At 39.8% G+C, this 13,647-nt stretch overlaps 1 protein-coding gene across 3 annotated transcripts in view; it reads left to right on the top strand.

Annotated features, from left to right (window-relative positions):
* Nucleotides 1-13,647, top strand: part of KLF3 (KLF transcription factor 3) — a 41,641-nt gene that overhangs the window by 15,612 nt on the left and 12,382 nt on the right. For 2 of the 3 annotated variants that reach the window (XM_072125781.1, XM_072125771.1), the window contains exon 2: nt 10,602-10,689. In XM_072125781.1, coding sequence (XP_071981882.1) covers nt 10,633-10,689 — 57 coding nt within the window. In that variant the 5' untranslated portion in view covers nt 10,602-10,632. Of the gene's footprint in view, nt 1-10,601; nt 10,732-13,647 lie in introns of all 3 variants that reach the window. The other variant, XM_072125764.1, reaches the window with a different exon arrangement.

The raw sequence follows: 13,647 nt of genomic DNA, 5'->3' as shown, positions 1-13,647 counted from the left end.
TCTAAAAGGTTCGCCATCACTGTTATAGGGAATAAATGTCACTAAGGGTATGACTTCTGGGACCTTGACTGTAGTCCACAAGCTCCCGGTGACCACAACTCCATTAGCCTCTATGGGGTAGCTGGATCAGCAGTTTAGGCAGCCCTAGATATGATAGGTGGTCCTACATGCAGACCACCTCTTCACATAGGGTGCTCAAGGACCTGCATTCGGCGATTGCTGGTTGCTCCCATGGCCATACCTCCAGCAGTATGACACTTGTTATGTTGCTATCTGCCTTTCTCACTCATGCAGATCGGTATAGAGAGCGTTGATGTGGTATGATGAGTAGTGTCTGCAAAATATTGTGTACATAGCTGCACAGGATAAGAATCAGGATTACAAAACACAGCAGAGGCGGATGGTGGGAGGTGTAAATGGCTTTTTCAATGGGGAATCTTCAATCGGGAAGAAAACAAGTGCAATGTACATGTTATGTTCTGCTATATCCCATATCTACTGTAAGCGTAGCAACTAATGCCAAGAAACAGGACTGAAGGTGTCATGGAATCCTGTACATTATTAACACAGCTACCTGATCCGGAGGACTAGGACAGAAAGTGATGGTTTACTTATTATTATATTAGGGGATTACCTAAGTTACGAAAAACACTCCTCTTATCAGAATTACTTTACTTTATTCGCACATCCTAGTACATTTTTTTCATCTGTCAGAATCTCTAGTTTCTCTCCATAGTTGATCAAATTTTGGCAACGTTAAAATATTTAAAAAAAACATCACAAATTATTCCTAAAATGTATAAGGACAGCTAAGGAAATTTGAAATACACCTTTTTGATGTATTTTTTTTTTTTTATTATATTTATAATATATATTATTTTAGGGGAAACTCGGTAGGAGGCTATGCCCAGCTCCTCCTGCTTTATAACATACTGCCTTCAAATAGGATTCTATGTACAATCTACTTAACACCTTCTGCTCTATAAAATGCTGTCTGCAGCTAGAACGCTATGTATAATCTGCTTGGCTCCTCCTGCTCTATAACATGCTGTCTACAAACCGGATACTATGTACAATTTGCTGAGCTCTTGCTGCTCTATACCATACTGCCTGCACATAGGATACTATGTACAATCTTCTCAGCTCCTCCTGCTCTGTAACACACTGAAGTAGATTTAGATGTGAGTATCCCTATTTCTGTAATACACTAAGATGTTTCTATGCATACAGTGACATTAGAAGGTGTTATCGGTGTGGTCAGCTTACGTGATTCAACACCTTATTATGCTTTGTTTCCTGTGTTGGTAGCTTTCATTTCTATGTTTTTACAATGTGTATTACAGTAAATCTTCACCTTGCGGAATTGGGATATGCATAGTACTGAATTATTGTAAAATGATCATGTATTCAAAGAAATTTAGGTAGAAAAACAAAGAATAGAAAGTAAAATTATTGTGTTGTCTTTTGCGGTTAGCTCTGAGGTCCTGCATACTAATCATTACAAGTGCAACAAATGCATGGAGCTTGTATGTTCACCTTGTATAAACAGGTGCTTGGCTTGGCTCCTACACTCAAAAACATATAGGGAATATAGAGTTTGAGCCTTGCTGGGACAGTCGGTGCTACAGAATATGTTGGCGCTATGAAAGCAAAAGACATTAAATATTGAGTATATTGGGTACCTGTTGTTTTATGGATCTGGAGGGCAAAACTCTAGCAACTTGAACCCATTAAAGCTGGTCTACAGGTTTAAGATGATGATTATAAGTGAAACTCCTGTAAATGTGGCAAAGACAAGAAGTAACTCTCGGCAGCATCTTCTATCAACCCCATGATGCTTACTCAGCACTTGGGGAATGCACCTTGAGGTCACCAGCTGCAGAGAACATGGCTTTATACCTAATTCACAAGTGATGAAAGCTGTCACAGTGCAGCCAGTCGTTTCTGCCAATCTTATACCTGTGAATCCTAAACAATCCTGAACCCTCCCATTTGTCAAGTTTACAGAAACCTTTGCTTTTTTCATCATTGGCATAGAAACGCACATCTATATTCTAGCAGAATCCTCGCTCTCCAAGTGATAGTTTATATAAAGGAGTTACTGATTCACAAATATTTATGTAAAATTTTCAGGAACTTAGAACAATGGAGATCTGTGATGAAGTTTTGATTGTGGGGGAAGATGTTTCCTACGCACCGCAGGATCCTTTCTTAGGAATTCAAGTAAAACTAGGGCTGCAAGGCATTTTCTTTTCATTTTTTTTTTGGGATGTGAATGTGTTGCATCATGATATCACGTGTCACTGTGCTTCATGTAGCAAAAAAATGTTGCATCACACCTGTCACTAGACGGAATGACACAATGTGGCTGCAATGTTGCAGTTGATGAGATCAAGAGCGGTAAAATAGAATTGACATTTGTAAAATCTCTCATTTTGGGGTAAATGTATTTCATCTGTTTCTGTAACTTCCTAAAACTCCTATGTTTAGTACTTGATCGTATAACTTTAGCATTTTTGCTTTGTAGAACTATGGTGCTGGCTTCAATCCATCCAAGGGCACCATCTGAATAGCCAGTAATGTTTTTGCAGGTTTCCTTTTGAATTCTAAGTTTTTCCAAAAAAATATTGGTTGGTGCCTGTCTCCAGTTGAGCTCACCATGTGAGGGATGGTCATCTGTGTGTGCCGCTGAATATGTGGGCAATTTCTAAAGTTACTATACATTGACGATGTTAGACTACAGCAGCTATTGAGACTCATCGCATCAAGCATGCTCTATATTCTACTAGTAAATCAGACTGCAGATGTGAACTAAACCAGTCCTAGTAAAGGAAAATTTTTCATTCTCTGCAGATTACACTTGTATATTCATAAATTTATAATATATTAGGGGAACACCAAACTTTCCCATAGATCCAGCGAGTTATTCTGACTGCCATAATTGGGGAGGGGAAGGAAAATTTTCATTCTACAGGTCTTGTAGTTTTTTGCCTTCCTCTGTAGGTTAGACCTCATGCCCCGACATGATGTTGTTTTGGGTTTTTTTTTCCTCAAATTCATCTACTTTAAGTAGATTGTTGGGCTGCCAACATAAAGACTTTTTGATTAGAGACCCTTCAAATGCCATAATTTGGGCTTAACCCTATTGGTGGGGTGGTGCTATGCCCCTTATTAGGATCGCTAATCAGTTGGCTATAGTACACTTAGGCTATCAAGAGAAATCATGACTTGTCAGCCACCTTTGAAGGACCCCACTAAGGTTATTTATCATCTTCCTAAATGGACAAGTCCTTTTACATAATCCTTCTTACTCCTCACATTCTGGACCTCTATGGAGGTGGTGGGAGGGGAGATGTAAGTAACATCAAGGGAATAAAGGAAAGAAAACAGCCTTGAAAATCCCATTTTCCTCCAACAACAGATGCCCAAGGGTGTTGGACGTTCTCCCTACACTATAGAACAGTGATGGCGAACCTATGGCACGGGTGCCAGAGTTGGCACTCCGAGCCCTTTCTGTGGGCACCTGTGCTATCACCCCAGCGCAGAGTTCGCCAGACAGGACTCAAGGCCTCCTGCAGTCCCAGGCAGCCCAGGACACTAGAAGGAAGCTACAATGATAATCCATAACTTCTTCTCCTTATTTCTACTGTATTGGTATCCTCAGGTGCCTATACAATTTAAACATGTAACAGAGCAGGGAGTCATAAGTTACTGTTTAAATTGTCGAATCGGCACTTTGCAAAAGATATTTGGGTTTCGGTCGTAGTTTGGGCACTCGGCATCTAAAAGGTTTGCCATCACTGCTACAGAATGACATAAGCTATTGTCTATTGGCAACTTTCCATATGAAACCTTTGACTTGTATCACGATTGGATATTTCAGAGTAGTTAAAGTTCCCTGTTCCTGATAAAGATAATAATGGCCCAATGATGAGGCGAATAAAGAAAACACACAGGCTCGCAACACATTGAAGACGAGATTTACTGTCTGATAATACTGAATATCAGCCATTATCCTGAAGCTTCCCTGCCCATAATTACTGCAGAGTAACTAATTCTTCTTTATGGCAGGGCTATTACTGAGTCAGACATGCCTTTCTGCTGATGCTCAGCTGCTGTCCATATACAGCACTGGGGGCCCCAAACATGTTTTTTTCTACTTATGAGACATTATGTGATCTGTCTGAATATTTAGAAGACTATAACTGTTAATTGAAGACATCAGTAAGACAGAAGATGAAACTTTTGTAAACCGGTCCAAGTGTAAGCAACTTGAGAAGTATTTATTTTCTGAGCGAATGAAACCCGTCACAATGAATATAGAGTCTTGTGTGAAAGTTGAATGTCCTAGAGCAGGAGGACCTGACGTATAGTTTTACAAGAAAATATTCATAATCAATTGTATTTTTTTTCATACAAAACCCTTTTTATTCTATGGAGACCAGTGTGTAAGTGAATAAGCTGAGGTCGCTGTCATTCACTTATTAAGAACACCCACGAACTCTACTTAGTGTACTGAGTAAGCATGCTATCCCCTATCCGCAGGAAAGAGAAATTTAAGCTGACCCATGAGGGTTCCATGAAAACAAATGTACCTGTGTGAAGATAATTTCCCATAAATGTCGCCATGTTTTCCCTTAGAAATGAGACGGTATTGCTTGGATACGACCACCCCTGCACCCTGACAGTGGTGGACACACATGCCCTATTGAGCCCTGCCTGAGCATCTGGATTCAGCATTCATTACCATGGGACATGTTATAACTCCTGGACAATTCATATGAAAAAATTAATCGTTTCTTTGTATAATCCCTCCAGGAGAGGTGGTTGTATCCAAGGGCAGATATCTTGTTTCCAAGAGACATGGCTACATTCATTATAAATTATGTAAATTACAATTTGGACTAATATAAGCAACATGTATTATTAGTAATGTCATAGAACCACAGTTGTACAAAGTAAATTTATGCCATAAAATGTATTTTAAAATTTATTTGGAAGCTCTTGCTTATGTTCTAGCCATGCTGTCTTTTTTTGCTAATTTTTCTGAAGGCTTTTTATGTCCTTTAGTTATATAATACCTATATATCGGCTACCTTTTTCTCTGAGTTCCACATTCAGCCTTACACCCTCCAGCACCCGTGGTGCCTGCAGTGCTTTTCTAATGACTTACAGGCCTCTATTTCTCTGAGGTGGTTAAAGCCCAATATGTCTACAACACATCATAGGAAGTGCTCTGGAAAGGTCAGTTCAGGGATTGTGTTGGTTTATACCCCCCTCTTCCTTTTTCATTGTTGATCTCCAAGGTCTGTGCTCTAAACCAGACAATCCCACAGCCCCCACACAAACCAACATCTGGCAATCCCCAGCAGAAGAGCTCGCCTTGTAAGGTGGAGGAAGAGAGTAAATTACATGAAATGAAGGAGATTTCGGATATCCTATGCAGCGCTGTCTGATGGCAAACACAGATGTGTTATTGGATTTTATGAACACGTCTGTAGCCGTTCATGTTCACAGGGACTGTAGATCCCCTTTGTGATGACAGTACATGTGATTATACAGCAATTTATCCTCTTTCTGCTTAGTGTTTGTTCTGTGTTGTTCTCTATACGTCCGGGAAAACATGTGGACATACTTTTTTTTTTTTTTTGTTAAGGGAATTTTTATTCCGGACATTTCCTACAAAACAACCTAATAAAAATGATGCAGATCCTGGTTTAAACATAAGTATACAGGAAACAAATGTTACTAATATGTTACTAATCTTTCAAAAGTTTCGGTTGAAGTCCAAATCTATTCAGTGTGAACCACGTTTTGCTCTAACTGTAGAAACTGATGTATATAACCCCCACTAGTCCACAAAAACAAAGATTTTTCATGAAAAGATCCCATGTTTGTTGGTTAATTTTTTTCTTTTTTACATTTTTGGTTGTCCATCCCGTCCCTCCCTAAACATTTGAAGTGCTACTACCACCAGGATGAAGGACTGTATGCAAATGAGCCTGTGGGGCTCTAGGCTCTTTAAGAGATGTCCTTTAAGAGACAACTAATAGATTAATTCATCTCGACCCAGAATGTGCCCCCATCATGGCTGGTGGTCCTATTTTCATGTTGCAGGAATACCAGCTGCCTTAATTTCAGAGGAAGTTGTGCAGGTTGACTCTCCTCCTACAGTAAATCAATGTTTGACCATTTGAGAAGCCTTGACATTTACAAACTACTGTGTCCTCCTAAAGGAAAAAACCCCTCCATAGACTGTGAATTCAGGCTTTCATATTGATGTTCACATGCATCCCAAGGACCTCCATTGACTATACAGGGGCAAGTTTGGCATCCATTACGGTACCTTTAATTTTTCACGCAGGACTTCTGCAATATCGGACAGACACAACGGAGCCTGTGATGCAGTTGTGAACAAAGCCAAAAGGCACATTTTGTACAACCAATTCGGAATTCGTAAAAACCACAATCCTCCTTAGTCTATAAAAGGGACCTATTAATCAAACCCTGCTGTGATGTCACCTGACCTTTCACCATCTCTGTTATCAACAGTAGCAAAAACTCTTTGCTTGAAAATCCCAACCCTGCTTTACTGCACAGAGGGAAGTAGACAGTGGAAAAAGATTTATAGAAGGGAGTAAGTAGTCCAACCCTCCCAGTGCAATGCCATGGGCCGCTGGGTGCTAGGAATGCAGCAGCTGAGGAGACTTCTATGCAAATCTGTTTAAAGGTCACCCGGTTTACACAGGAAAATCATGATCATTGCCCTTTTAACAACTTTTCTGTTTATTTTATCTCTAGAACTTCAGCTCTTTGTTTGGTCCTGCTTGTCTTGAAGAGCTTATAAAATAAGAATTCTCGGTTGTCGCTCACAGGATGAGCACATTTTACAATATTTGGTTAAGCACAGATGGGCCCTGGTCGTGGTCGCTTCTGCCAAGGGATTGGTGATTTAGCTTGGGCTATAAAACTGTTTGATTGCTTCTACTGTAGAACACCACAAAAAGTTGGCCGTGGTCAAAATTCTGGAGACAAAAAGTGTTTGGACTTATTTATGCCAAAAAATAGCTCAACTTGCTCACGATGTATTGAATAAGACTTTTCAAAAAGTTTCAAAAATTGGCACCAACTGGAGGAATGTGTGAACCATATAGTCACATCTTAGGACATCAGTGTTGCGCTTAAACATGCGCCAAATTTATCAACCAGTGTGCAACGCTTAAAACATGTGGTGCTCCACCACCACCCTGATACTTTTGGTTCAGCAGTATCATGGTGCACAATCACAGCTTTTCGGGCACCATATAGCGATTTATTACAGTTTTGGCCCCCAAAGCAAGCCTTGGTGGAGCCGTAGTAGACGTTGTAAGTTCTTGGGAAACGTCAAGATGTCTATTGTGTATCTCAGACCTGTACAACTATAAACCTCTTTCGCAACATGGAGCCATTTGTATCACAGTTGTAACAAGTTTGCCAAAATATTCTTCATCATTGTGACAATGTTTGGGTTTCAGATTTGGTCAGTAATAGAAAGTTATTGCACAATTTGTTCTCTGCTAGGTTTATCCTTCTGTACTTAAACAGCAACAAGTCTTTTTATAAGTGAAATAGTTTTTTTTTTTTAATAAGTTTTTATATATGTACTGCGGTCTCATATGACACATAAAGGAGACGCCACCTACTGGACAGCCGGGGATTGGAAATTAAACGACTGTGTCTAGACGGAAGACTTTATTAAAGCCACAAAAAACACTTTTCTGTTTAATATTGACATGAACAGAAAGGCAGAGGGAATCCATACAATCGGTCTTTGCTTTTCTAGTGTCCTATAAGTACATGTACAATATATCTTTAGCATAGATTCTCCTTCCAGAGTAGAAGTAGTGGCGGAATTTACAGTGGTATATTATGACAACACAACACAACACAACACATCTTCTACTTTGAATGAACTCTATGTGCAAGTTTATTTTGAACAGTAATGCGGAAATGTTTTTTTTTTTCCTACCTGTTTGAGGAGGAAGAGAAAGTAATTTTTTTTTAGTTTTATGTTTTTCATGTATCGTAATATACTGAAAAAATCTATAAGACAATACAAACTACATGGAAAGTAAAACACGTTAGCACATTAGCTGGCTTATGCAATTTTGCTTTTAAAATGGTGTCCACCCCACTTATAATACAAACATATAGTAACTAAATAATAATGACATGCATAAAAAATAATTGCAATATATTTCATTAAGCAGCTGTATTTGTTCTGCTTCTTTCTCTTGTAGTGAGCAATGTATCTAAAGGCCTCTTGATGTCCGTCAACTTCAGACCGATAAGAAGGCTAACAATTAACCCTTTCCATACCCAGAGCATATTCCCTTATATGATACATCTCTCTCTGAGGAGATTAGAATATCCAGGGACTGTCTGTAAAGATTTAAATCCTTAGACACTTTTTATCAGGTTCCTTATCAGCACATAAAGCTAATTACAGCAATTGCTTAAATAAGGAAGAAAGGCAAGGAAAAAAGAAGGGCAGAGACTGATTTATTTATTTAAGTAATTTATATAGCGCACCCGGATTACACAGCACTACACAGATCTTGCCAATTTGGTCCCTGTCCCCAATGGGGCTCACAATCTAATCAACCTACCAGTATGATTTGAAGTGTGGGAGGAAACCAGACGACCCAGAGGAAACCTACGCAAACACGGAGAGAACATACAAACTCTTTGCAGATGTTGACCTAGCGTTGCGAGGCTGTAGTGCTAACCACTAAGCCACCGTGCTGCCCTAAAGCACATTACAAAGTTTACTATTATCCTCTGCACTATTTATTAATAACATTTTGTCAAATGTTCTGTTACAATGAAAAAATAGCCTGAAAGTGTATGTACCTTATTAGATATCTTATCTGGGGTTAATGCCAATATGCCCATCTGGCTAAACTTGTCTACAAAATGTAAAACCATAGTTCTTTGTCTGATCACTTCAGTGTTGAAAAACTGTGATACGTAGAACTATTATTGCTCTTTATGTCAGCGTAACGGGAACCCGATGTTCTTTCTCTACGGAATATTTTACATTGCCAGCTTCTCTAGCTGTGACACTTCCTGGCACATAGGCAAACACTATATTAAGATAAAATGATTTATCAAGTAAACCGCTGTAGAAGGCTGCGTCTTCGTCTTTTTTGGTTAGTAAGCGTCTACTTAAAAATTAAATTCTTTCATCAAGTGCCAACCAGGGTAAAATACCTGACATGGGTATTCTAGCTCATCCATGTTATGATCTAGTATGAATACGGGCAACTATTGTAAAGCCGATTCAATGGTCGTGACTCCTGAAGTGATAGCACGCTGGCATAAAACATTCTGTCCTTATTTACGGCAAAATATTTTTAATAATACATAGCCTTTATCTGTTGGCCGTGCAAAGTTTCAGACCGTGTGAAGATCTGTGTACCTTGTGTATTTTATCAGTAGCAGCAGGACTGTGTAACATGAATTTATGCCATAGGATTGTAATTTGGAGTTGTAGCTATGTCCTCACACTGTTGTGCTCTCTGTGTTAAAGGAAACCTACCACTTAAAAATGGTAGTTCTAACCCTCAGGGTGAGCGATTGGCCGGAGCATATTTTCATTAATTCCAGAAACCACCGATTGCTTTATTAAACTGTTTTATACTTTATATTGCAAGCACGGTTCGGCGCACCATGCATGCGACCGTGCAAGCGCCTGATACGGAAGTGCCGGAGAGCCGGTGACGTCACCGAGATCTTGGGCACACTCGCACCTGTGCAACTTCGCTTGCAAAGCCGTCCGGGCGAAGTTGCGCAGGCGCAAATGTGCCCGAGAGCTTGGTGACGTCACCAACTCTCCGGCACTTCTGAATCAGTCGTACGGTCGCGCGCATGGTGCGCCGAGCCCGTATCATGGTGCGCCGAAGCGTGCTTGCAATATAAGGTATAAAACAGTTTAATAAAAGAATAGGCGGTTTCTGGAATTAATGAAAATATTCTCCGCCACCAGCTCACCCTAAGCTGGTGCAATGTATTTGAGGGTTAGAACTACCGTTTTTAAGTGGTAGGTTTCCTTTAAGCTGCTACACTGCGTCTCCCCTATGTGCAGAGAACTGTTGAGTGGGATCGTTCTTCAATACTACAGTGGAGAGCACTAAGACTATAGGAGTGTGAGGACACCAGCAATCTTGGAGAAGTTACAGTCGTGGAATATTAAAGCATTTTTCACGGTCTTGCTGCTACTTGCAAGACACAAAAGTATGATTACACAGATCTCCAGGGACAATATATATCTTGGTCTGCAGTATTGCATTGTCACTAGTTCTTTGCTGACAGATTTATGATTGGCGCGTAAAACACGGTTGTGGGAAGTCCTCTGGAGTAATAACAGCTATTTATGGAGCAGAAATTTTGCTTTGATGAATAAAAGATACCATAGTTTTATATCTCTTAATCCAGATACTCACAATCACCAATGTGGGTGTAAACTTTCTATTCAATGTGATTGTTTGTTTGTATTGCAAAAGTTCAGCGTATCACCAGAACATTGTGGTAACATCTTTTTATTTGTTCTTTGATTTCAGACAAGAATACACAAGGGGCATTGATGCAATAATGCTAATGTTTGACCCAGTTCCTATTAAGCAGGAGGCCATTGAGCCCATGCCAATGGTAAGTGTGCAATATTATCATCACATCACAGATAATTACTTGGTGAGTTCCCATAAAAAAAGTTACCATTTTGGCCAGTGAATTGTCGAATTTAAATTGTAAAAATGTAACTTCTTAAGTAAAAATGTTAATAACCTCAATGTGAAATATTATAGGCATTTACAGGATAGGAGATAAATCCGTGGGGGGCCTGACCCACAATGCTCCCCCCCTGACCATCCAGACTTGCAACTAGGAGTATTTGGGAATCGTTCTTATTCCATATTCACATAATTCCCATACAGTTTATACAACATATGACTTCTAGCTCATTTATTTAACCCTACTGACCCCTGTAAAGTGTTGTGTTATGGAGCCACAAGTTATGTCATTGTTGATATTGGATTGTATATGTATGCCCCCCTCTGTATTACCTAGGCAGACATGTTTTTTTCCACTACAGGCTACAAAATATGTGTCCCCCATGTGAGCCTGTTCTTAAATTACACAACTCTGCAGGCGCGCCATGATGTATGTGTTTCTACGTATCCCTGGATAGTTATAACACACACACACGCACTGGTGCACCAGGAGTACACTTCATACATAGTTAAGTGGCAGCGCGTGAATAAATCTGCTGTTAATTCTTCTGGTCCCCTCCTGTGCCTCCTTCCAGGGCTGGCAGACCCGTCTCTCACATTTCTGTCTAGCAATTTGGAGGAAAACGAGGAATTAGTCAAGAGTTAGAGCCGGCTTTGCTCCGTACACACAAAGCACCTCATCTACTGTTCCCATTGCCCTCCATGTAGACAGGAGTCTTGCAGAGCGGATGTAATAGTCCCCTAAGGCAGGATGTGGATACTTAAGACAGAAATAATGGTTTTTACAGGAGATACATTAAAACAATAGTTTTTCCAGAAGAAACAAAATTGTATGATTTTAGTGATTTCTTCTTCCTTTGATTTCATGATTGTCTTGCTGTTACGTGATTCACTCATGTAAGGATCCGTCTCCCAGTCTATTGTCTATTACTTTACAAATAGAATTTTACAACCGGAGAACTACTAAATATATATGACTGCTGTAAAATTCATACTCATTATTTTAATAAGTTTTTATTTTTACCTGTTTTCGTGAAAAATATTTATCTTCTCTGCTCGTTGCCGGTCATAAATTGAAATGCAGAAACCGGAGTACCGGCTCCCCTAGATGCACCAATGGGTTATAAGTGCAACCTGCTATAACATGTAAAAACACATTATCTTGTGCTGTCCACTTGGCTAATTGTTATCTAACTCTTAAAGCAATTGTACAGTCAGAAACTCCCAAATGTTATTTATATTAATACTTACAGAGATCGATCCCCTGCTATTTATTTTTCTTGGATCACTCTCCTTTTCTGCTTCTATCTCTTTTATCAGGGCAGAGTTGTGATTTGTAAAATCTGAATAGTGTCTACAGGTAGTCTGGGACACGCCTTCTGTCCCATCATTGGTTCAGGCTGTGGCTTTGTTCCTCCACCTACAAACTCACACCCCCTCCGTTATAACCACTCCCATATCAGTGGTTGGAGGGCGTGCAGATGTCCTAGGAATGCCCATCCAACCATTGATATGGTAGTGGTTATCATGAAGGAGGGCATGGTACATGGGCCCCTTCTTTTAACCAACTGAGAAACTTTACCAGGCTAAGTACAATATGGGTGGCCCAATTGGGGTCTTGTAGTTGGCCACTAATAAGAAATTTCACCAGGGTAAGTACAAGATCCTAATAGGGTCACCTATACTGTACTTGACCTGGTAAAGTTTATCAGTGGCCAACCTGTTTAAGATATCACAGAAGGGGGCAAGGAAAGGTTTTGATGGCGTTTATGAATGCTTAAATCTAAGGATAGGCAAATGTTGTGTCACTAGTAAACATTTATTGGAAACTTTTTTTGCTAATGGTTGTTTCCATATTTTTCACCCTTTGGTATGACCAAAGTAGAATACATTGTAGAATATAGCACTGATACCATATGCAAGTTCTGACTCATGGTGTCCAATGTATTCTTGTTGGGCCATCAGTGTCTATGGACAACATTACTACTGGTGGCTACAGGACTGTGACTGGATGTGTAGCTTGCATCACTGTGTTGTGCAATTCACCAGACGCTGTGAAAGCATAAAACGTTGGCGTAGACATGAGTCGTAACTTGCTACTTCTCTGTGTATAATGTGTTGTGTACATTAGCATGAAATGAAAAATAGACTGCAATACCCCAGTAAACTCCACTCTGTAAACTGCATTTGTCTTGGAAGCAATCTCCAGTTTTCCACATGTGATAATTCCATTATTCCAAGTAAGTGTAACCTGTGAGTGGAGGGGACTGGAGCCAGCTGCTTGTCACTTTGCTTCTGTGCAGGAGGAAAACACTTTCAGAAGAACATTTGGTTTATATCTGAAGATGGACGAGCTTATAAAGTTAGATCATTTCTATAAATCGCCTCCTGCAAAATGTTTGGAAAAGACGTTGAGTTGTCCTGGAAATAATAGTTGTTCCATGTGAGGCAATCCTTGAAAACGAATTTGAGGCAGGTTATGCTGACCTGTCAGAAGTTGGACGTCTTCTAATGCTGACTAGTCAAGATTTGATCCACTCACTCCGCAGCAGCAGCCATGATGTCTCTATAAAATTTCTCTGGCTTCTGTATAATGATAGCACTTGTGATCCAGCAAGACATATCCACTTTTGTATTTGGAAATATCTGCTACATGTTGACTTCGAAAGCGGACACCAAAAATGAAGGGTTGTTGGCCGCGGTCTCAAGATGACGCTACAGTGTTGGACTCCTTCCCTTCTAGTACTTTGTGTGAATATTTTATACATGGGCCCCTCAAGAAAACTGTGATTTCATTCTTCAATATAAGACTTTATGTAGTTATGTAACTAGGCTTGTGTATTTAGGTGTTGCATCTGTAGAATGTAATGTCATAGAT

This window comes from Engystomops pustulosus, chromosome 1, assembly GCF_040894005.1.
Source record: "Engystomops pustulosus chromosome 1, aEngPut4.maternal, whole genome shotgun sequence".
NCBI classification, from domain to species: Eukaryota; Metazoa; Chordata; class Amphibia; order Anura; family Leptodactylidae; genus Engystomops; species Engystomops pustulosus.
This window is presented reverse-complemented; position numbering and strand designations above follow the sequence as displayed.